Raw genomic sequence first — 26,081 nt, 5'->3', positions numbered from 1 at the left:
ATGCCTGGAGCTTTACAGCAGGGTGCATGCATGAAATCATATCTCAGTTCTCTGCAAATTATTAAAAACATACAAAGCACACAAAAAAAGCTGGAACTATTGAAGAAGAATGACAAATGAATACTATATGCCCATGCTTGCAGTCAGAAGAGTTAGGTTTGGCCTTACAGACCTTTGGAGAGGTGCTTAAAGAACTTCAGGTGGATGGCAAACTTGATTCTGGCAATTCTGCCAACTCCACAATGCCAGCAGTCAAGTCCAAGGCGGTGGAACAGATTACAAACCTCTTCAGACCCATAACACACTGAGTAATGCATGGAGTGAAAAAGGTAGGGAACAGGAATGTTATAGATGTAGTTTATCTGCCCTGATAACATCCTAAATCAGTTACAGTCCCAGTTGCACGTGCAAGTTTTATCACTGAAGAGTGTAATTAAGATCTTAACACACACATACGCTCCAATGTCCAGATGCCCTGGCAGTAAGGAACTGGGAGCCATAAAGCATCTGGTGTGGTCCCTGGAAAACATATCGGCAACTCTTTGTGATAGAAACTGTGTTATCACTTTTATATCTTGGGAGGATGTGACAAGAATCTCTTTCAAGCTATCTAGTTTAACCAGCAAGAACAAAATGTTAAAGTGCCATTTCAAATCTTACTGCATACTGTTCTTGCTCCTCTGATCCTGCCTATTTGCAAAATCAGCACCAAATACGTTCACCTCCGTGCCCACGCATGCGTAGATTGTTCCGCACATACAGAGAAACTTACAGGAATGAACACAGGTGCCCCGTCATACACGGAAGATGACCATCTAGTTCCTAAAACCCTTGCTTCCTTGGTGTCTGCTGTCACGAGTTTGAAATGTCCCACTTGGATCGGTTCAAGAGGCTTATAAGGCTAGCAAATGATCTGAGAGGAAGAACTAACAGAACTGGGGTTAAGACGACAGGATTGAAGGGAAACATAACAAAAAGCCTTCATACTAAGAAAAGGCTACTAAACAGAAGCGGCACCCAATTGTTTGTCACGTCAATGGCACACAAGAGAAAAGTTTTCAATTCAAAGATTTGAATTGCAAAAAGGGAAGTTCAGGTTACAAATCTGGAACAGTTACGACAGGAGAGTACCAGAACAAATTGTTGGGGAGACTGTGGAGTGTCCTGCAGTGGAGATCTTCAAGAACATAATGACTAAGTGTCAGGAATGATGCAGACATGGTTGATGCTGCCCTAGGAGAAGGGGTGGATTAGCTGACCTCTTGAGACTCTCGAGATAATGTCACCCCATGTCATTCCCAAAGCTTTGCAAGTTTAGCGGATTGAAGAAGTGATGAACTAATTATTTATGTGAAAATATTCTGATAGGATGATATATCTACTAAACCAAGATTTTGCTGGATTTATAGTTTGTTCCCTGCCATTTTCATCTCTAGCAGATGAGGTGTGAAATTGCTTCAGTAGAAGGACGCTGCACATAACAGCATCAGACAGTATTTAGAAGACCAGAAATAAGACTCTTAAACTTTGGGATCATGCTGAGCTCAACACTACCTCTAGACCGGCAGATTCCTTCTTTATGGCATATTTGCTAGGAAACTGGAAGTCAGAGATCTGGTCACATGCTCTTCTTTTAACGGTTGGGTTACTGGTATTTTTTTAGTCTCTGCTATGAAGTCATCCCCTAGAAAACAGCACTGAACCAGAAAACTATAAAATGGGAACATACATAATCCTTCTGCTTCATGTGCTTTGTTCACTTTGAAACTTCTTTCAAAACCATGGCCTTGCAATTCATAAACATTTGAAAAATGAGGCCAGATACCTCAGACGCCACTTTATTATCGCCAGCTTAGTCCAATTCTGCTAAAATAAATACGCCCATACACATATGAGAGAGACAACAAGGCCACCAGGCAGTGGTCACTGCTCTGAAGTACATCTCCAGCAGAACTGACAGAGATCGGAGGCACTGTGGTGACTACTGCGCTACAGGAGGGCAAGAGATGAGAAGGTGGCTTCCCAGTCCCTCAGAGGCTTTAGATCTACCAACATTATCAACACTGCTTTTGCACCTTTGTACTTTTATCTGCCAGAGGAGAAATGGGTTAAACCCACAAGCCAAGATAATCAGTTCCCCTAAGTTTAAAAAGGAGAAGCTTTGGCCCAAATTTGCTCAACTATTCTCCTAATACATGATGTCTATATAGATAGGAAAATGCACGTGATACAAGCCTGGCTACTGGGCATTTGTATCAGGATGACTGAAAAAGAGAAATACCCCATGAGCCCACATTTTCCACCCAAGTAATGCAAGTCTAAGCTGAATTTAAATCACTGTAACTTCACCAAGGAGCCTGCACATAACTGAGGGCAGAATTTGACACTGATGTAATTCTGCCTTTGTGTTCTACCTCCTAGTAATCCGTTTTAAATCTATTTGTCATACACGTCTTCCAGCTTTATAAGGCTTAAAGGAATTTTTAGTACTTCCCCTGCTCTCCCCAAAGAAAAAAAGGATGCAAAAGAATTAATGAATTAAGATTTAATGCCCAATTTTAATTGCCAAGACAGGGCAATTATATTATAATTCATTAAAATAAAATTCATTCACCACACATATCGACACCCTAGGCTCTTTATGTTTCAGACACATCATGTAAATTCACACCACTCAACGGAAAATAAATGCTACTACTAATTCTTATTAAAAAACTAGTTAATTCACATCTACCATAATTGAAATACGAGACAAAACTTTGCTATTAGCTCCCTACTATAGACCATACAAAGATTTTAATGAACTTTTTTATTTAGTCAGCATGCTGAAAATTAGTTTTTCAAACTACAAGTTCTTAACATTGAAGAAATTGCCTACACATAAGAATGACTTCTTAAAATTATTCAGTGCTCTAAAAAAAGCACGCTTGTGAATATTTCAGACTTTAGTTTTTAATAATTTCCTTTTGAAACATCTTATTGTGCCAACATACTGGACAAACACATGGAGGGAGATACCAAAATAGAATCTAATGTACTCATCCCAAAAATTAACAAAAATGTTCTCATAAGAAAAACCTTTGCATCTTCCCTTCTTGGCCTCTCCATCCCACAGAAAACAGTGTTTCCATCTTATACTACCTTGCTCCAGCAACCTCCTGAAACTCCATCACTTCTTTTACTGAATACTAACAAGAAGCGAGATAAAAACTTCATATCTTAAGGTCTGGAGAGTCTGGATTCAGTATTTCAATTCAAAACAATAATTTTTAATTTAAAAGCTGCATAGAGATCACAGAAATCCAGTTCTGTCAGAAAAGCAAGCAAAAGACTCTTTCCTCTTTGCCAGATTGACAAAACAGACAGCATACTAATGGGCAGGTAAAAATCAGCTATGCCAAAGGACTGTCACACAGAAAATCCATTATTAAACTACCTGATTCTTTTTCAAAGTGTTAAACATCATCTACCGCATACTTCATTTGCACTTCTCTCGGCTCTGTCTTCCCCATCTCTTCCCAACTCAAAGGAAAACAGTAAAAATGACACTGTCATAGATTTCCAGCTCCTGCAGCCTTCACCCCAGCACACTTTTTTTTCCACTGACTATATGGTGCTTTGCCATATTCGTAGCCTGATAATCTTCAAATACTCTGGCCTTCACAAAGATGCTACAAATGCTTCGAGGGGTGTGATCCAGGACAATCCTGCGGGTAAGGGACACCTGTCACAGTTATTCCATGTCACACATCACCTCTGAGTTCTTTTCTTCCTTTAAAAGCATGGCAGAATTTGTTGTTGTAAACAGAAAACAGGGATAAGGCAATGTCCAAATATCTTGTGTTGGCATGTAAACTAAAATGAGTTAGGTCTAGCTAGCGTCGCTGTTGGTGTAAGCCTGTGAACTTTAGCTGACTTCATTTTAGCAGAAGTAAACAAAGCATGACCCATCTCTTGTCCCAAACAACAGAATGAACCTTGCATAGGTGTTTGTGCACAGGGAAACTGTGCAAACAATCCGCTGATCATTAAGAAGTGCCAACGTGTTCAGAAGGGTCCTGAACAATCACATTGTGGGCACCCACAATGACACCAGCAAATCAGAACATGGAGCAGTTGCTAAGGAGGTGCTCTCTACCCAACCCTCTTATTAAGGGGATCAAAGAAATTCTGGGGAGTCTCTGAGGGAAGAGACACCAGAGAAGAGCCAGAAGACAGGGGAGTACAGGAAATGGAAAAGAATTGAGGATCCTGCACCAGGACTATGCACAGCATAGCTGGTACCACTGCGCTAGTCCACCCGACTCTTCTGGACTGCAGCATCGCTCCTGCAAAACCGGGAGGTCACGCATCAACTGCAAACAACCACGCGCACAACTCCTCTTCTGGGCTGCACCATCTCTTCTACAAAACACAGAAGCAGTTTTGAGCCTAAAATTCACTCAATTTGAGCTTCAAAACTGGGACAGGATTCTCATAAATTTAACAACCATTATCCTTTTGACCTCTTCTTCCCTGGGGACGTTGAGATCACAGTGTCTAGAAGAGGTCACCATATGCATCTAGCTTCCCTAAACAGGATCTGTGCAATGTCTGATTCCATCTAACTTTAGCCTTCTCAAAGTTAATTAGTCTTAACTAGACCTCAAAGTGGCTTCCCAATCCGAAACATGTATTTCAGTGTCTGCTACAAAGACAAAATGGACAAGTACCTCAGGCTAGACATCTGGCTTTTGGGTAACTCTGCAGATAAGACGAAGTTAAGCAACTATGTTCTGTTTAAAAGTGCAGCCTGTGAAAAGGAATTTATTGGTTGCATCATTATAAAAACAACATATATAGCTCTCAGATGCATTCCTCCTTTCGGGCTCAAGCTCTCTGCTCCCACTAGGTGGGCGGCCTCTCTCCTCTTTCATCTCAAACCTTCATTTTTTTTTTCCATTTTGAAAAATGGAGTACCTGACAGACTGATATAAACAGGCCTATTTCCAAATCATATCAACAGCTCCATCTGTCAAAAAGTTCATCTTCAATGCAATTTCAAAAGCCAAGCTACCCGCACTAGGTGTTTGCAATAGTTCCATACATCAAGCATGCTACACACAAATGCACCGCATGACACTAACAGGGAATACAACTTCCCATACAAAGTCAAGGGAGAACAAAGTAATAGAAACTGAAAGAAGATAAAATGTTTTGTAGGTAGTGGAACACCAGCTGATAGCAATTTCTCTCTCAAGCCACAGTATACTTAATTTATTTATAGGCATTGGAAAAACGTTATTGGCACAGTCCTGTGTAGGAAAATGCACTACAAGTGCCACTTTATGAAAAAGCGCTCAGAAGGAGAAACATAAAGAAAATGAAAAACGTTTGCCTAAATATCAAGTCACATTTCTTGCAACAGAATAATGATGAAGCCAGGAGCAAAGTCAGGCAATTAGGATTGAGAACAACTAAGTACAGCCTATACTCAGCACACAGCAGTGGCATATTTAGGAGTTCTATTGAGGAAGTATCTAAAGATGAAAAGCAGTAACTCATGATCTTTATGCTCTGATCTATCAAGACCAATGTATTTATGTTTCTGATACCAGGACGCATCATCCATGTTAAGATCTTGTTGGTATTTTTCAGATAGACTTGTGATATTCAAGGCTTTACTTGAGCACAGATTTTCATGGTTTTATTTGGATATTTCACATGGTTTGACCTGTGTAAAAGCTGTCAGCCCAAGAGGACATTCAGACAGATAAGATTTTTTCTCACCATGTTAGTAAGAAAAGAAAAATAAAAAGACAAGAAAAAAAAGAAAGATGTGATAGCTGAAAAGTTTTCAGGTTCTATCATGAATGTCAGATTTTAGCTGACACTCAAGCAAATGTGCGGTTTGAAGGGTCAGAAGCCACAGTCTTCCCCTTGACACATGGCGCACGCAGAAGGCCCAGACCCAATATTGCTAAGATAGACACTTTTTTAACCTTGCATTTTGATGTCAGCAAACTGAGAATCTCCCAAGATTTAAGAAAACTTTCAACATAATTCAGCACAGATTTTAAACACTCAAGGCTATTAAAGTAACTTCAGCTTACTGAAGTAAGCAGTTGTGGAAGACAGATACTTAACAAAGACAACCTGGAGGAGGAGTAAGACCATTCAGCTTTTCGTTGTATAAACGGCTATCAGCTGGGTGTTCACCTGGCTATTCACCGCAGCGAAGGGGTGCTGAGAAGCTTAAATTTAAGAGGAGCGCTGCTACTTGAAAAACTAGACAAATATAAAATGCCCTTCTAAGGGCATACGGCAGACAATCCTCATGTGATTCTTGTACCACGTGTACGTCAGGTAAATTGCAGAAAAATCAGGAGGGAGAGAGGGAAACAAATGTATTGGCACCTACACAAGAACAGACATTTTGCAGCTCTGCCATTAATGTCAAGGATGCAAGGTGATGACAGCTGATTAAATCAAAGACGGAAATGTTGATTACACAAGAAGTAGAAATAATTGCACCATGGTCTCTTTTGAGATAGCTGAAACATAATCTGGATTTTGAGGATAAATAGGTCCTACAGGTTAGTGAATTCACTACAACCGTAAAAACCATTAGCGCCAGACTTCAGAACAGAATTAACAAATCATGGCTATTTTTTCCTAGCTAACGCTGCTTCCTTAGGTAGCTTCATGGTCTACTGAGAGAGAAGCAGACCCATATTTTCTTAGATGTCTCTATTTAACACTATGAAAAGCAGGGGTTCTTTGCTTTCTCAGCTTTGCAGACTTCTGCAGCTTGTGTCAGCAACTTTTCATTGTTTGGTTTCAAATATGAAAGGTCATTACACAGGTCCTCACTGAACAGAGAAACAGGCTTAGATGCTGGAGCCTTCACAGCAAAGATATATTTGCTCTTAGAGACTACTACGTGCGTTTTCCGTTTTTTTTTTAACCCCAGCAATCAAAAGAAAGGAAAAACTCCATGAACTCACTGATGTATCACATTAAAATAATTACAATAATGCTTACTTACATTGTGTTAAAGATCGCTGTAATGTGCAATGATCCCTAGGATTGCTTATCTGTACAACCATTTACCAGTGAGTTCTGTTTATCTGTTGTTAAGATGGCAAGTGAGGACTAAGAGAATCAATTGTTTAGCTTACAAATTAAAGCTATCCGAGGAACAGAACCTATTTATATTACAGATTTCATTCTTCTGTCTTGCCTTATGGTTAAAGTGAACATGACAGTTCCAGATTTTGGGGCAGCACATCTGTATGTATCCTTCTCGTATAGCTAAAGAGGCACGGCGAGGACACACGTATGGAAGACAACAATGCTGCTTACTAATCTCCCCTAGATAAAGCAGATCAAATCCTCAACCAGAGGTTTTGAGAAGGACAGTGGAAGTCAAATTCTGGTCTCCAGATATAGCTTTCCCATCCCTACACTTTAAAGACAATGTATATAAAGTCGACAAGACCTTTAAAGCAAGGTGTCAGGCAGTGACAGCCAACCCAGAGACACACACCGATGGCAAGGTCCAAGGTCCACTGACAGGTCACAACCAGGGGACACGGAGAGGAAAGACAGAACATGATTAAATGACCAAACAATGCTTACCAAATTGATAGCAGTTTTCAACATACTACGCTTAGGGAACTTGTTAGTGCAGAACACCACCAGAATACATGTGAATTTTTTTTTTTTCATTCATCTTGCTGTGTACAGCTTAGCACCATTTTGCAGTTTGAAGTAAATTTCCAAATGACCAAGGACTGCAAAGCTGGAATGCAAGCAATCAGTTTAGAGCTGGGATAGTATTATTTATGGAAATATGTTTAATCTGAAGCAAAAAGAACAGGAAGAAAAATAGCTGTGATTCAGTTAGTGTTTTGATGACCTGGGTACTTAGATTTATAGCAGAAGAGATTTAATTCCTAAATACACATGCATTGTCATGTTTTATCTAATGAATTGAAAGAGAATAGGTAACTGATTTTTATCCAAATCTTTGACCTTTGGGTTAGATTACGATCTTTATACCTGCCTGGACCAAAAACCCCACTAACATGCAAGAACAGAATCATCCATAGCAAGTCCTCCTGACTCTGCATTAGAAAGGCAGCGAGACAGGGAGAAGCCGCCAGAGAAGACGGGCAGCCTTTCGCCAGTCCCTGGTTACATTCATGGAGGTGTGCAAGCATCTGACAGCCACGGTTAGTACCTGTCTTGAAGTCTATGCACATTGCTCCCATCAAATGAGAACCTGTGTATTTTCAGATGGTGCCAAAATGTCTGTCAAGGACACGGATTCATTTATTTTTCCTTCTTTGCTTTGACTGGAAATCTATTTTAAGAAATACCTTCTTCAGCATTTCTTCCGTGCTTTCAATGAAATTAGCTGTTTTCCATTAATCAAAATACAATCACAGAATCACAGTGCTGGAATAGCAATTCTGGGAAGGACGCTGATTCCATTCCCCTTCTCCATAGCTAGATCATCTATCCGGGTGCCATTATCTGCAAGACATTCATCTGACGTGTCTCAAAAGACTTTCAAAGACAGAGACTCTACATCCTCTTCAAAATATCTCTCCCACTGCTTACGTATCGCTGTCCTTACAAAGGCTAAAATTAATCTTCTTTGCTGCAATGTAAACATATTGCTCCTTGTTGTATTCACAATGGACAGAGAACAATTCCTCCACTTTGGAGTTCATTTTATGTATTTGAAAACAGGATTTGCAGGTTGTTTTGGGGTTTTCTGTTGTTGTTGTTTTGTTTATTTGTTTTCTCTCCACAGAGGAGGTGCTCCTCTCCTTCAGTCTTTCTTCGTGGAGTATAATTTCTGCAACTCCGATCATATCTGTTACTTTTCTCTGGGTACTTTCCAGCTGATTCATACTATTCTAGAAGCCTGGTACTCAAATCTGGACAACATATTCCAGCCAAGGTCTCACTGGCGCTGACTGGAGCCGAAGGATTACTCATAGTTACACATGCCAGTGCAACATTCGCCTTTTTTGCAGCAGAATGATAATGTTGACTCATGTTCTATTTGTAATCCATTGTAATCCCCTACCCTTCTTCTCTGAATTTATTACTATCTGATTGTTTTTCATCCTGTTTCGTGCAGATGATTATTCTTACCCAAGTAAAGAATTTTGCCTCTGCCCAGACTGAACTTTATCCTTTGTTTTCAGACCATTTCATTAATTTCTTAAGGCGACTGTGAATTTTATTGCTGTGCTATATTTAATAAGCATACTAATTTCAACATCTACAATTTAATGAAAATGTTGAATAATACTGGATGCAAAATAGATCACAGAGGAACCATACTCAATTTATCCTTCCAGCCTGACACTGAACTATTGACAACTACTACCAGTAGGTAGTTTTCCCAGTTGATTTTGTATCCACCTCATAATTATATCTTTTAGACAATATTTCTTTAACTTGCTTATAAAATAGTAACACAAGCCAATGTCAAAAGCCTTATTAAAGTTAAGGTATGCGATACTGCAGGCTTATCCCTGAGTCTCAAGGTCTGTAAATGTCACAGAAGAAAATTAGTTTAGGTTGACATCCATACCAGCTTTATTCACCCCCTTATCTTCTCGATGCTAACAAATCTTTGCTTTAATATTTATTCCAGTATTCTTTTTTTTTTTTTAGGATTTCAGGTTCAACTCACGGGATATAATTTCCAATTTTCTTCCTTTTGTTAACTTTAAAAAACATGCGTACTGCTTGTCCTTTCCCACTCTTAGACAATTTCCTAAATTTTCAAAGGTAACTTTTAGTATCTTTAAAATTATTCCAGCCAATTCACTTAAACCTCAGATCAATTCCAGGTGATTTGCAAACATCTATTTTACTCAAGCCTGTTCTTTCCCTAATCCAGAATCTTCCACTTTAGCTGAAGGTCCTAATTACGATAGCCAGCTGGGCACAGCTGCCCTTTTAAGTGAGAGCCCAACCAAAGACAGGTGGCACTGCTTTGGCCTTCTCAGCAAGGTCTGTCTTATCTAAGCGTCTCTCTCCACTGAGCAGCAAGCCACCATTTTTCTTGATTTTTCATTTCCTTCTAATACACATGTAAACAATTTTTATTCTTAAACCCTTACCCAAACATCTCATTTTATACTTGGCTTTCTGAGATTGGGGGTACCATTTGCGCTCCCTTCCAGGTTCAACCTGGTTGCCCTTCCTTTACGTAACTTCTTGCCACTGCGGTCATTGAGACTCTTACCATTAATGAAGCTCTTGGCTTTTGGATAATTCATGTTTGTGCCCTTTACATTGAGGAAATGCCAATTATCCTGATATTCCTTCCTCTACAATTCTCAGTTTACTGAAATCTGATTTTGAAATAACTTGTCCTTATTTTGATGTTCTTCTCTTCCTAAAAATTCTGCATTATACCTTTTTATGGCTATTGTCACTGCCTTCTATCGTCCACGGGAGCTCCTGCTTTTCAGTTAGAATCAAATGACAGTTAGTAATCACCTATTAACTCACAAGCATATAAACATGTTTAAACGCTGTGCAAATTACTCTATTTGACTGGCTAGTGATTTAAAACTCACTCTGACATGAAGTGTAAATCTACTGCTATGCCATCCAATATTTAAGTTAAATAATATTTCAAAGCTGGAGACTTTGCCCCTGATTGGTTTGGCCTAGTTAAATCAGAGTAGGAACCGAAGCAGCTAGTTTGAACAACACAGTAGGATCTCTCTTACAGCGAATAAGGAAGGAAGCTTTGCATGTATGTATTTTCCAGACATAGTTAATTTTTAGAGGTTTAGGTAGGTGTCCAAAAACGAACTCCTGTGCACTGAACTGAAGCAAAGGGAAGGAGACCCCCGCTCACCAAGCGATGGCAACAACAACAGGCTTGGGCCTTGTGATATTCCCTGAAATATATTTACTTCACTGGGAGCCAGATGAGCATGAGGAGGCATGAATTTCCCTTTAAAAATCATGTCTGCTTCACAGTCAATGAAGTAAGAGATATTAAAAGAAAGCAACATCATTGACAAAACTAACAAGTGCTCCCCAAGCGCTAATAAAATTCTAGACAAGCAACCTATTGATCATTGTCTCTGTTCAAAGAACATCAGCCATAATACAACCACAGACAGGGACCCCATCTCTGTCACTTCTGGTGCCATATTTAGTGACAAAATTGGTTGCTTACAAGCTTGTAAGGAATTTAATATTACGCTTCTAGCACACAAAAAGAACCACGTGCATCTTCTTGGAGGATATAAGCAGCCACGTGTGCTTGAAATGCATTTGATAGAAGACAGTGTATTTCATGTGCTGCACTCAGCTATTGTTTTCTGTTGATTCAGTTAGCACGTTTTAAAATTGTATGGATTTACTGAAGATTTACAAACATAATTCATGTGCAGTTCTCCTATGAATAAGCCTCTAAAACTAATTCAACCACAGTCAAAAAATAAATTGCAAAATAAGTTATTCAATTGAAATGTGCCATCTGAGGCACAGTAATAGAAAACATTTATTATAAAACTAACATATATTTGTGGCTAGAGATGTGTACAGTACCAAACAACTCTCTGAAAGGAATTTATTCAGGCTTTTCTCAAAGAACATCTTAACTGGGCTAACAGAAAATTACATGTTCAAAAATAATTGCAGGTTCTACGATTTTCATCCTGCATCACAGGCTTCCCATTATCGTCCTTTTTGTTTTGGAAGGCTTATGAATTTTAGGCAAACTTTATTCTGCACAGCTGCAGGAAGCCATTTCTGGAGTCTGGATTTGCCAGTTAGACACTGGAAAGACAGAGATACAATTCAATGCAGCAGGTGAGGAAGCATGAATACATCCATCTCTACATATAAAGCTCTAAACTTGACAAATTCACTTCCGTGGGGCTACTGGACTGTGAAAGTCATAGGCTATGCTATGCTGGAGGCCACAAGCCACTCAAAAGCAGTGTTGCCTCTTCAAAAGTGAGGGTATCTTGCCAGTTCAGACTTTCACTAGTGCTCAAGGGAAATTCTTTGAAATGACAGAGAGTTTGAAATGATAGAGTTCATGTCTGTAATTAATAATGATAATCGAGTCTACACAAGAGTGTCTGACATTAGTCAGTCATTGATAGGTTCGATTCAGGCAGATGAAGATTTTCACACAGTACAGTGGAAGAGAAATTTCGGATTTTTTTTTATTTATTTACTTATTTATTCTCCCCTCCCTGGGCAGATAATGGAAGTCCTGAGAAGTAATATCTCTATCCAGATTTCTCCATTACTGGGGAAGAAGACTGGGAATAAACACAGTGAAAATAAAGACAAAGGCTGGGAGACCAGGGAGAAAGTTCAGACTATGTCTAATCAGGGGCTGCTATTCCTGAGAAGTCCAGCAGCTTGGAATGCTCGGGATTTCTGCCACCAGCAATGGGCGAAATCGTACCATGTTTCCAGCCAGTGCCCTTGCCTCGGTGCGGGAGGCAGGGTCAGGGTAGGAGGCTCAGGCCAGCTCAGTCCACTGCAGTCATCCGGCAGTGTCACAATAAAATGGAAAGGGTGAGACCTGCACCTACTTGAACAGCCAATGCCACAGTTCAGTGGATGGCTTCAGGCCCAGACTGGGGAAAAAGTTCAGCACTACAACAGAACCAAGTTTCTTCCCCCTCTTACAGTGTCCTTCTATAGCCTCGGTGTTAATGGCAGCTCAATGGTCTAAACTTTTTTGGATTCAGACCTTATATATCTGTAATACAAAGTGTATCTCATTGTTTCCATAGTTCCTATGTTCTGGGTAACGACGCTTTAAAAACAGCCATATGGCAAGCAAATTGGACACCATTCCAAAGTGTTTCCAGCAACTTTAAATCTAACAAAATGTAGTCTTTATCTGTGCATCTTACCATAAAAATTAATAACAATTGTCTGTAGAAGAATTTACTACAGCTAATAAGAGCTGGCTTTTAGCAGAAATTTTCAATAACTACTTCTTTTATTTAACAGTTTTCAGGTATAATAATATATAAAGTCTTAATAAGATAATTTTCTGACAAGTCTGAACAGGGGCAGAGTACCATACATATTTAATTACCATACCAAAATCTCTGACTTGAGAATGTTATGCTAAACTTTTTCCCTGATTCCCCCTTTTCTTTTTCCCATGTAGGTGGAGAAGACTAGGAAAATATGTCAAGTCAGCTGTCAAGCTCCTTAAGAACTCTCAAATGACCTTGTCAGAAAAAAAAAAACCTTCAACACTTTGATTCATATTTTAACATCCAGACTAACCTGCCCCTTCCACTCTTCTGCTTTCTGGCTTCTGCAACTCTGGCAGAATTGAGTTCAATATTAATGACTAGCAATCATTTCCAGGCTATACGCTCTCCTGCCTTCCACAGTCCGAATGCCTCGTTAGCTTGGCTCAGTCGGTAAGATGCTCACCTTTGTATTGGTTTCTCCTGGGTTCAAGACGAATAAAAAGCTGGGCTGGTAGCTAGGCTAAAAAAAAATTCTGATCACGCAAGTACCCTCCGAGACGTAGCTGAACCATTCAAGTTGACTTCCCTTGGAAAGGCATGTTATGCAAAGATACCTCGTGGGACTCTCTAGGGGTTGTTTCAGTGAAACTCACGGATGCTTTTTGACAAAACAAGGTATTTCTTTACTTGAGTCATACACGCAGATATTTCTCTCCATACTGCAAGCAGAAAGCAGACAGCTTGATTGCACTGCTATTATTTTTACATGCATAATTAAATAATTCAATCTACTGAATAAAGCTAGCTTTTTTTTAGAAAAGAATTTTGAGTTGGTTGGACCTAGCAGACTCTTCTTTAAAAGATGCAAATGAAGTACAAGCCTAGAAGCAGAACTCTGCTGATTTTCAAAACCTTTGACTACTGTTGGTTTTTAAAGCTATTAAACAGACTGAATCCTCCAGCTGCCTTTGGGAGATCACTTCTGGCAGGCACCAGCCACCTTCAGCTACTTCTAAACCCTGCCCTTCCAGCTCCTTCATGGCGATTCTACAGTCTGGCTTCCATATAAAGATTGCATAATTAGAATATTCAAACATGGGCTTAGATTAAGAATTGAGAAATAGATTTGAAACATTAAAAACTTGTAAATCTGTCCCAAAGAGTGGGTATTCACAGAAGTTAGCTTTAGCTTAGTGATGCTAGACTCAAATTTGGCATACAGCCCAGGGAGAGGGGCTTTCATTCACCCACTGGCAAAGTTTTTTCTCTTCAGTCACTGTAGGAAGAACCTTGGTGCTGTGCAGTCAAAATTTGCCTTTGGGACATCTCTCAAAATAACAATTGTGTGGTGAGAACACAGAGCTGCTCCTGAGTTCACAGGAGCAAGCTAGGGCTCCTTACTGCGGGATCTGCACAGGCTCTCTGGATACAAGAATGACAAAAAATACAAAATAAAAGCTTTTCTATCTCCAAAATCATACAAGAGCGTAGCTGGCATTTAAAGACTCCAACATGAACAACATGGAAAAAAGATGTCAGGGCAAGGAGAATGGAGAAGACTAAAGACAAATTAAACAATTTTCTTGCAGCTTGCACAGCATAAAAGGTCTAGGAGAAATGCTTCTGACTATTCTTTTTTCTCTGCATGGTAAATGACAGAAACTAAATGTGTGGTGGAAAAGACTTGGAAAAGAGAAAGAAAGCATTCCTTCCTTCCTTCCTTTGTCTCAGCACTTCCTATTTAGATGGTACTCTCTCTATATACACATGTGTATAGTATATATACACTTACACATGTATATACACCTATACGTATATATAAACTGAGGATTAGTCTTGTCAGCATCTGATTCATAAGGCCCAAAGCAGCAACACAATGTGATTTCTTTTTGTTTTTTGGGTGACAACACCACAGGGGTCAGTGGCTAAAGACTCACATGCTCCATGTATACATAACTAAACTAAGCAACAGTTTTCTAAGGTAATTTTTTTTGTGTAAAAAATCTCTTGAGAAAGGTATGAGTGGCTATTTTAACGTTCTAGTCAGGGTGAATTTTACCACAGCCAAGAGCAGCGACCTCTTTGTCAAAATGAATGACCTATTAGTCAAATAAAATCCACTTGTAAGATTTAAGCGAGACAAAAGCAGTGCACAGGTCTCCGTGCAAGACAGAGCATCACGCTCAGACTGCATCGCCTAGTCTGCGTTCTGCTTTCTGACGACAGACTATCCATAGTCTTGAAGAAATTTTACACTGAAAGAGAAATGATTCTTTTCTTTGTAAAGAGACAGGAATCTCTAACAGATGTACGATGGTTTGCATCGCTTCAAGGTATTCACATGTGATTTTAGAGTCTCTAAAACGATTTGTGTTTTTGCCCAGAGTCAGACATCTCAGTAACACAATGAACAAGACAGTTTTAAAGCATGTCAGCTCAAAATCGTTTTGCAATATTTTTGCCAGGATTTACCTTTTTGTTTTTCCTCTTGGGAACACAGAGGGTCATGAGGCCTCTGAAAGTAGTAGGAGCATAAGTTCCATTTGAAGTCAATAGGATTCATAATTCTAAATCCCTCAAACACCTTTGAAAATCTCTCTGTGGACATACGCCTTGACAAAAACAGAATCTTTCCCTTTCCTTTGACACTGAAGTTCCATTTCCATAAAGACAGAGAATAGACACTTCAGCTCTAACACATATAAGCCCCCCAGTGATATTCTGGCAAGCTACCTACTGACAGCACAAGAAATAGACATATAGTGAAATTTTCAAAAGTCCCATCAGAGACTTCCAGTAGGTATTTTCTTCCTAAATACTTTAGTAGTTTTGAAGATTCAGATCTCTGATTGGCAGAGGTGCTCCCTTTTATGACTCCTGTTTGTGAATAAATGACTGCCAAAGCTCAAACTAAAAGCAAATAAAGAAAGCGTTATGGCTTCATCTCCTCCACTGGCCTGTCATTTATCTAGCTACACCTTCACTCATTTGTTCACACCTTTCCTTCTCTTTCTTAACTAATTCACTCTTTCTTCTTGTTTGTGGGTATGACTTAAAAGTATCATTTCATACTACTTGATTTCCAGAGTCATAAAAATGTTTTTCTGTAACATGACTTGTTTTTTTTTTTAAGCTGTTACTAAAAAATTAGCAACTTGCTGAACTGCTTTGCACCTCCTGCAATTATGCAACACTGATAATATCTAATGTTGTTTAACCATTATCCGCCGGTCAAGCCCCAGTGACACCAGAGATGAGTCATGCTTGGAGAGGGCCAGGCACATTTCGAGTTGTTGTCTCCTTCCGTGCACCACACTGTGACTGTTTGACCATGAACCCTTTTTTTTTCCCTTACGCAAAAAAAAAAAAAAAAAAAAAAAAAAAAAAAAAAAGCTACCTGCCTGCTCCATAACGTGCCTAAGCAATTTGCTTGCAGGAATGCCTTTTCTGAATGTAACATCACAACAATTCTATATCCAGATAGCCACTTGACTTTCTGAAGGGCAAAGGAAGTCTCACACTCGAATGCCACTTAACTTTGAACACAGGACCCAAAAGAGAGGAGGACTATGTAATGGATCTACATGACTGAAATTCATTTGTATTGTAGTTACCATGTACATGGTCATTCCTTTCTAAATGAATTCAGGATAACATCTTTCAAAATCCCTACAAACTTCTGAGCAGAAACAGATTGAAACTTCCAGAATACCATCTTGAATAAAACTCTAGGATGCTGGCATTCTGCAATTTAAGAGTTGTGATGTTGAATAATGAACCAAAGGTAGCCAAAGAAATCCAGGATCCTAAAAATGCCTTAAGCAATGGAAAAAGCCTACCATCTACCTGTGATTTTACAGCTGTATATCCTCGCCTCATACATGTTCTGAAGCAGGAGTTACATGAGCTTCACTGAACGCTACGAGCAGGAGAAACGAGCAACTCTCCAAAGGCAAACAGACAAGCAAACTGCCCTGCGCTTGCGATTGGGTGTTGTTATCCTCCACAAATCAAACAGCCGATAACGGGCTCTACCAAATGAAAAGAAGCCATGCAAAGCGTCATTTTAAACATTTGTCCTGAAAAACATACATTCTAGAAAGCTTTAAGAAAGAATGCAATACAAGCCCCAAGTGGTTTCATATCACACTTTTCAAGTGCTCCGTTAAGGACTGTTATGGAATCTGAATGTCAGTGTGACAAATATAACAAATAGCAATGTTAAAGTACAATATTCTGATATTAAGGACAAAAATATGGCATGCTATCAGCTTGTGCTGCTTTTGTATCCATCTTTCAGAGGATGGACTGTTGAGATTTCCTTGCATACAGTGCTTTTTACTGATGAGACGTTAACTGTCAAATACAGCCCACCACATCTAGCAACATCAGGGCTACCAGTGTTTCCAGCTATGTTCATCTATGGTATTTAGAGTGAATGTCTATTACCATTCCATCTGAAAAGTTTTTTGCCAGCTATGAACATCTAGCAGAGAATGCTTAGTGTGGAGTTGCTATCCAAGATCTCTCTTGAGTTGTCAATCTGAAGCTCTTTTTTCCTGCCATGGCTATTTTTTCCAGTGCTACCCCAGACACAACAATTAGAATATTTTTTATCGTCTTTTCCTATTCTTGGATGGCTGACCTAGAACTTGTTGAAGTACTGCCATAACTCAACAACTCACAAAGTGCAAAATGTCAGCTACAGAATCTGTATCTGAATCAGCAGGACACACACAACATCCTTTTCTTTTGAAAAACAGCCCTGAAATTCATATGTTACAACTGGCTTCAAAGAATTGGCCCCTTGAGTGTTAGGAAATGCAGTAATTACATTTATGACATTCATTTAGAGAAGTTTTTAACGAATAAAATGTTCATGAAGATACCTGGTTTAAGTGGCATGGTAGACAGAGATCCATGGTTACAGAGAATCTTTCTAAGCATATATATATATGTGTATATATATATATCTCATCACTGAATATAAACTAGAATGGATGGGGATTAAAAAATGTGGCTGAAAAATACAGAGATGAGTCAAACCTTTACACATAAACCACCTCAAGCTGTGACTAAATTGGGAATGAGATGTAAGTATGAATATAGCTCTTTACTAATGCACAGGACAGACGGAGGAAGAGAGGCATAACGTATACGGCAACACCACAAAATAGCGGAAGACAACCACAAAATGAGTACTAACTTTACCTTGATCAAAAGGCTTGTTTGGATTCCAGTTTCTGAAATAATCATCCTAAATGGGGAGAAAAAAAAAAAAAGGAAACTCAGGAAAAATATCAGCAGTCTTTTCAGTACAATTTTACATAACTAAACTACAACTCATCTTTTGATCCTAACATATTCAGTCCGAATCAGACACGACCATCAACAGGTTGTGTCCTAAAGAGCAGTAATTGAAGGTTAGAAATTAAAAAATAAAAAATTCCTTGGATTCAGCACCTTTAATTTTTCTTCTGAATTGTTACTGAAAGTATGCCGTTATTAAATGTTTTCTGATAACTCTGTATTATTTCATATCAGTCTACAACTTTCGATAACAAAGACAAAAGCACATTGTTCAGGTAACGTAACATGATCTACACCATCCTGGTGTGGTGAAAGTCAGCAAAGTAAATCAAAAAATACTCATATTCATTTGCACACATGTAAATCACAACACTGTGAATGCACAGAAATACAGCAATAATATCATAGGCATTATACTTAAAGTACAATAACATCCAGAAGCACTTGCGGTGGATACTTTTGTTACTGTTCCCACTATTAAATTTTTAAAATCTTCTTCAATCTGATGTAAAAACATTATTCTGCTGCGAGTCCTGTGGTTCTGTTTTACACAATTCTGTCCGGACTTAAAAATGGAGAAGGTCGGAACTGTCCGAGGGCCTGGCCAAACGATTATTCTGCTGCAAACAAGCCTCTCTGCAGAAAGAATGGAACACTCTTCTGTGTGTTGGATCAATTTCTATACTATGTACTTCGCAAATATTTACCTGAAGGCAAAGTTGCCCCCACTTCAGAGTGCTATCAACCCCAGCCCTGAAGAACCGGCATTCAAGCCCAACTGTAATATTTAGTTTCAGCATATTCTGCATATCTCACTTGTGTCCTCTTTGAGAGGATGTGATAACAACACAATAATGTATTTGAAGTGAGGAAGCATGGAAGATTTCTATAACACTGTGGTATTTTTCTGCATATTAATGTTTATTTCCTTTTTAATATACCCAGCATTCTATATTCATTTCTTGAGGGCTGCCACTGAAGAGCTGTCTTTATCAAGCTGTCCAGAATGACACCCAGATTTCTTTTTCCTGCCACGAGGGTAACTGAAAACCCATCAGTGCGAACAAGATGCCTAAATTATTTCTTCCATAGGGCTTCACATTTATCTCCAGTACACTGAATATCACAGCTCTCACACTATCCAATCACCCTAACATGGAACATTCTGGAGACCTGGACGGCAGCATGCCTGACTTTCGGGGGTCAGAGCAGCCCGCGGGGCTGTCCCAGGAGGAGCAGGGGCTCTCCACGCCCTCGCCGAACACCAGGAGATGCCCCGCACGGCAGCGCGTTCCCTTCTCAACGTCATGGCCAACACCAGGAGCAAGGACTAACGCTGATGGCACGGGGAACTGTGGACTGCCATCCCACTCATGTCTGCTCTGGGGACAGGCAAGGACGGGCAAATGCTCCTGTATCGAAGGGGGCTGGATGTAATTCTGCAGGACTAGTAGGAGGAAATGTATTTTCTTTCTCCAAGTATATTCCTGCTCAGGGTCTCTGCTGACTTCGTGGACAGTGACGATGTTCCAAAATCACAACAACAATTATTCTTCATAATTTATTTCAGATACATCAAAAGTATCTATACTTTTTCTTCAGAAGTATGGTGTTTGGCACCAGAAATAGAATCACAGACTTGCCTTTGAATTCCATGGCTTTGTTAAGACAAAAAAAACCCGCTCACTGTTACACAAAGCTTTGTAATTGATTTTGATGTACTGCTAAATTCACCAAGCATTAATCACTTTTCAGAATGTGTTGGGTTTTAAGCTTTTTGAGCAGAATATTTTTTTTTCCAGCAACAAAATATTCTTTTTTTGCCTGCTCACATTTTTTCCGAGGTGCTGCTTTGCTGCTGGGTTTTCAGCATCAGAAACTGTTAAATAATTCAAACCCCAAGAAAGATTTCTTATGCTGTTGGCATATGGAAGCAGTTTTGAAATAAGGATCAGAAACGGGGTTTATCTCATTTTCAGTGTCACAGGAATACTTTACGGAAAATGCACCTTCCTCACCAAAAATCTACAAAACACCTATCTTATCCATAAACCTATTCCTTCTCCTTTCCATCTTTATGCAGATCTGTTTAGTATTCCTTTTTGAAAATGGAAACTATATTTACTTTAGAATATGCCTGAAACTGCAGTATGATAGTATAGGAAAATGCACAAGAAAAAATATGGAAAAAATCCTGAACAGCAGAATAGAGAAAACCTTTGAGATTTTCAATATATAAAATTCATTACTATCTATAGGAGTAAATAACGACTATACTTACTACATTAGAACAATACGGTTAACAGCAGTTCAAAATAACTTATGCCAGCTGGACAACAGAAAATACAGAACTAAAATTTCACTTCAGCGTTGACACCCACAAGAACTGTAACTGAACGGTTAGGGCACTGTAAAGGTGAAATTCACCCTCTAGATACGGCTGACCAGAAAATCTATGTCTTATTTAAATACCACCTAAAGCTCTGACTTGAAAAATGGGCAGGGCTTTGTGCTGTTGCTCTGCAAGGTGCTGAAATTTATACATTAATCTGAACTGACTTTTGTTAGGAGGAGGAACTCTTAACATCTCCAGCTGGATACCATCATTCCACTGTAACTTCCTCCAACAGAAAACCAGCATGCTGATACAGCAATACACAGTGCCCAAACACAACACTGATTTCCACGCAGATATCATTCAATATGTATATACAAAAAAAAAACCAAAAAAACAAACAATCAGCTCGATTAAGGAGATTTAACATTCTCATTCAATAAAACACCTTCCTGACAAGAATTACTGCACAGAAACGTATGCGTTTCTGAACTTTCTACTAGGACTAATGTGCTTAAAATACCTTACGCCTGCTGTAGCATATAAAACTATGATGTCATTTTAATATTAACGTTAATAAATTGATATTGACACATTAATAATTGGCATGAATCAATACATTTTATTTATAACAATATTAACAGCTGATCATAGGAGTCTGAAGTATAATATACATTATCATATGTTGTAAATACTTGTATTCACTCTATGGATATTTACAAGTTAAAAGTGAAACACCTACCTCAACTTCCTGAATACGTAAGCATTACAAATGAGAAAAGAAAAAAGAATGAAATAAAACAATATAAATATATGTTAACATTCATCAGTTTCCTCCTCGGCGGCCTTTTAAATGTGAAATCACCTATTTCAGATGACCTTCACCTCCAAATGAAATAATTTTCTCTCTTTCTTTTCTGACCCTTCCACCTTTGCTGTCACAGCCCAGTTTTCAGGGGCTGGGCTATCAGCAAAATGCCATTCTATTAGCATGTTCCTCTCTCCTAGAGCACCAAAAAAAGGCACTTGCCTTTCCTTTTGGCTGACAAAAACCACCAGAAAATGTTTTTCCACATACTCAGCTGTTACATACCTGATATGAGAGAATTTTTTTTTCCTAGCTGCCTTTAAAGACTATTTATTTGATGGACTTTGAAGGGAAGGCAAAAGCAGGCGTGGATCCATTTTAATCGAACAGATGACAGCAACTAAGAAATATTTTTGATGAACAAATATTTAAAAATATCTTTCTCCTTGCACAGAATTCACACTTCGAAGGTTTTGCCTATGGTTCAGTGGCTGCATATGACTAAGTCAATCTTTTAATTAACTGAAGGAACTCCGCAGACCTAAAACCATGCATGAAAAGAGAAGGATTGATACTGCAAACCAAGCCTGTATCTGCCTCCCTTAGCTCTACCCAGTGTTATATCGGCTGGCCCCTGCACACACCAGGAATAGATGTGAACCCCAAACTCTAGAAGTTGCCCATTCCTCTTGCAGAGCACAAACACACGTAAGGGAACGGTACAGAGTTTTACTGCAAGTCCTGCGACTCCAGGTCCCCGACCAACTCAGAGTCTCACATCACAGGTAAGTACTCAGCTTCCACTTCCAGGAAAATCACTCTGACTCTTGTCACAGTGGCCCCAGCCCTATTCTTGCAGAAATCTTGAGTTTGGTTCTCATTGCATGCAGGATGAGGCCTTTGGCAAGATGCCTTTCTGCTCCCTCATACAGTCTCCTGCCCGCCTAGGACAGACAGTCGCCTGGGACAGCATGGCAGGGAACCCGAGGGCATCCCTCACCCAGAGAACAGCTCACTTCTGACATCCCCTGTCCTAATTCAACTGCAAGACTTGGGACGGAGCTCTCTTTTCAGTGTTGTATCTGCTCATCACTTAGCATCATGGAATCCTACTTCAAGATTTTAGCCTCAGGAAATTTAACTGAGAAAGGAGTTATGATCATAACATATGAAAAAATTTTAGAAAAGCAAGTATAAATTGCTAGACTCCAGCCTCGGTGCTTTATTGCATTTTTATTATTTGATTTGAGCAATCAAGAGATGAGATGAAACACGTTTTGAAGCGATTTAAATCCATTTTTCTGTATCATGCGTAATAAATTGTTTCTTAACAAGAGCAAAATATTCTTTTATCATTTAATACGCAGGTGTCAAAGCCAGCCAACTTAGATTGATACGCCATCAACAAAGTCAATCAAGAGAATGATCATTTGGTAAACTAAGAATGCAAAGGGTATATTAAAAAGTGCTAGTTTAAAAGCTCACAAAAGCTTTCTTATCTTCTTACAGGTAGAATTATCTACAATCTCCTTCATCACAGACCAGGTTCTGATTTGCAAAAATCAAACCTTGACCTGGACCTGACACAATTTCCTGTCAGTCATGTCAGAAAAGCTGGCAAATAGCAGTTGACCCCCAGCCCAGTACATTAACATGTGACTGCTCTTTCTCTTATTAGCCTCCATAGCACTAGTTAAAAAAACTGAAATTGATGGTAAAAGATATTTATCCTCTTTTCCCACCACCAGCTAAGAAAGTAAACAACAGCTTCTCGTTGTCCTCAAGTTGAAGTACTTCAGTTGTTCCCACCAAACCCTGTCTAATGTCACTTTTTGGTTTAATTATTACCTAAGACTTGATATTTTGGAAGAGTTAATGAAGCATGGTTAATTTAACACACAGGCATTCTCTACACTTACTTTATTTATTTGTCAAAAAGAAGCTCTTGCAAGATGCTCTTGTTTATAAATAGAGCCAAACATTAGCTAAATGGGTGCATAAATATTTATATTTTGTAGCATTAATCGAGCTTGTAAGTTGTTTGTGTGAATCAAGCAGAAACGAGATGCTGACTGAAACCACTCCAGAGAAATCCCCCCTCATTTTGCACCTTTCCAAATGAGCTCAGCTCAAGGCTGATCTGGGAAGATCCCGCTGCGCTGGACGAGCCTGGATGCTACATGGCCATCCCGACCCCCTCCCCACAGAGCCTTCCTGCGTGCACAAAGGACTGGAGGTAACCCAAGGACTGTCAGGGAACCTTTCAGAAGCAATCTTCATTCCCAGCTCCTCCCAGCCAACAAGAGCTTAAATTTCTAAATATCTCCAGGAGGGATGTTCATTAACACTGGTTTGCAGCCTGCTTAGTATTTTCCTCTTCCACCCTCGAACTATGATTAAACCTTTTACCCTCATAAAGACCAGCTGGGAAAAGTGGTAATTGCCAGCTCATTGCTTTTTTAAAATTAGCTCCAGAAAGATGCAGCTGCATTTTCAGCCTCTCTACCTTGCAGTACAAAAGATCATTCCAACACCGAGCAGTGTGGAAGCACCAGCTGCTGCTTGCTGAAGTCAATCTACCCTGTAACATAAATATCTCCCCAAGGCCTAGTGCCTGTTTTAAGCAAATAGTTTGTGTCAGCAAATTACACATTAGTTATTTATTTATTTAAGAGGAAGAGAAAATATTTTTGCCCACTGAGTACTTCAGTGAATAAAGACTTCCCAGTGGTTGCTAGTGTCCGGGCTCCACATTAGTGTCAAGAGCTGACTCCCAACTCCTGAGCATGTTCAGACGTCTCTAACCCCCTCCGAGCTCTCTTGCTCGCTCTCCCGGGAATCAGAGAATATGCATCCAAACAGGAGGCTTCTGCTTCGTGAATCAGTAGTGCTTGTGCTGAAATTCATCTGAAATTTGGTAGGGGGAACCTTTGAAAGGTTTACTGATAAATTTCCCAGAAAGGCCAGGAGTGTAGGGGTTTGCTTAAAGAGCTCAGATCATTAAGTGGTGAAAAGCTGGAAGAAACCACTGCAGACTGAAGCAGTACCACACGTAATGAAAGGCCTGAGGATGTCAGGATCTGTCTAGAACACTGTAGCTAAGTCATTAATAAAAACATAATGAAATGCTTTAACCTAGAATGAAAGCAAGGCTGGCTTAACGGGTTCACAACAGACTCGTATATAATGCTAAATACACTAATATCTGTTTATTACTAGCAGTATAAAATAGATAAATACATATCCAAATAAGTCCTGAGATATGTACGGCATAGAAAAGATCCTTGACCATGTATTAAAATCTCAGTGTCCTGTAAGACTCAAATTCTCAGCACATGTACTTTTTCTTCAGCTACCACTAACATGCAAAAGAATTTCTTCTGCTTAATGTGGCCCACTCTCTTCTTTTCATAAATTAAAAGGCTTTTTGGTTGGTTGTTGGGGCTTTTTGTGCTATATTAGGAAATAAGCGTTGCACCCCTGTTTTACTAGAAGATTTTTCCAGAAGTCTCCATAGGCAATACTAAGAAAGTTGTAGGCAAAACTTTCAGCATATGCTTTCTTTATCCATAGTCACAGTAATTCATTGGGGTGGCAAAAATTTCAGAAATAACAAAAAGTTGAAAAATAATTGAAAAATAAGCTACCACTGAGCCCATGTCAGCCAGAATAAGAATTCTCATTCTTTAGAACTCAATCATACTGCCTTTTACACCAAAACCTTCCACAGCTGCTCTATTGGTTTTTTGTGGTTGGTTTTTTTTTTTTCAATAAAAAGAAGAATATAGTAAGAATTTAAAATATTTCTTATAAAACCCAACCCACTCTTTATTTGTCCTTAAGAATGAAGCCAGAGGGTGTGTCTACAACGTGGAGGGCGAACAGATGCTCATCGACTGCCTGAGCTTCCAGCAGGAGGGCCAGCTGGGAGCCAGGAGCCGTCGAGCCACGTTCGCACAGCCCTGTGCCAGCATGCACAGCTGATATATTTGGGTGGCTGGAACAAAACACAACTGTCTGTGCTAGCTTGTGCTGAAATAATTAAAACAGAAAAAAAAAAGCGCCTTAGTTTGATTATTCTTTGCTGGTCCTTCTAATAGACTAACTTTAGAAACACATTATCACTTCTGCCTGAACTTTTCCTCTCATTAGCATGCACTGGAAAGTCTCTTATCCCTGCCTAGAGTTAAATAATTCTTAGCAACTTTACTTTCATCAATGTTTTCACACTTTAGTATGTCCCACCAGCCCCAGCAGGTTACGCTGCAAGCTGTAAAGCTCTCCCAAGCCCAGAAAGGTAAAACTCCGGGATCTCCCAAGGTATGGGCTCACTGATCCTTGCTGTGCTGGATGTGCCCTACTGTCACAGATGCTACAACTCCAAGACCAGACTGAAAAACAGAGCCTCACTCAGTTGCTTATGTTGCAAATTAACAATACACACCCACTAGCTACAGTGCCTCAGCCACACAGAACTGTCTTAGAGGCTCTGCAGAGTCACGTTCAATGCATTTTTGCTCCAGTTACAAGTTCCCCATCCATGACCTTTGCAAACGGCCTCCACTGTGGCTACCAGATAGACGGCGAAGGGAGGGAGGAATTAGGACGGAGGAAAGACAGGCAGTGAATACTTCTAACAAGG

General features: G+C 39.4%; 1 protein-coding gene across 1 annotated transcript in view; it reads right to left on the bottom strand.

Moving 5' to 3' along the window:
• The window catches only part of SPOCK1 (SPARC (osteonectin), cwcv and kazal like domains proteoglycan 1), a 319,944-nt gene that overhangs the window by 194,008 nt on the left and 99,855 nt on the right, over positions 1–26,081 (bottom strand). Inside the window, exon 3 of the mRNA XM_075441481.1 lies at positions 18,198–18,243. Coding sequence (XP_075297596.1) covers positions 18,198–18,243 — 46 coding nt within the window. The remainder of the gene's footprint in view (positions 1–18,197; positions 18,244–26,081) is intronic.

This window comes from Opisthocomus hoazin, chromosome 22, assembly GCF_030867145.1.
Source record: "Opisthocomus hoazin isolate bOpiHoa1 chromosome 22, bOpiHoa1.hap1, whole genome shotgun sequence".
Lineage (NCBI taxonomy): Eukaryota > Metazoa > Chordata > Aves > Opisthocomiformes > Opisthocomidae > Opisthocomus > Opisthocomus hoazin.
Note: the sequence above shows the minus strand (reverse complement) of the source record. Positions and strands in the feature narration are given on the sequence as shown.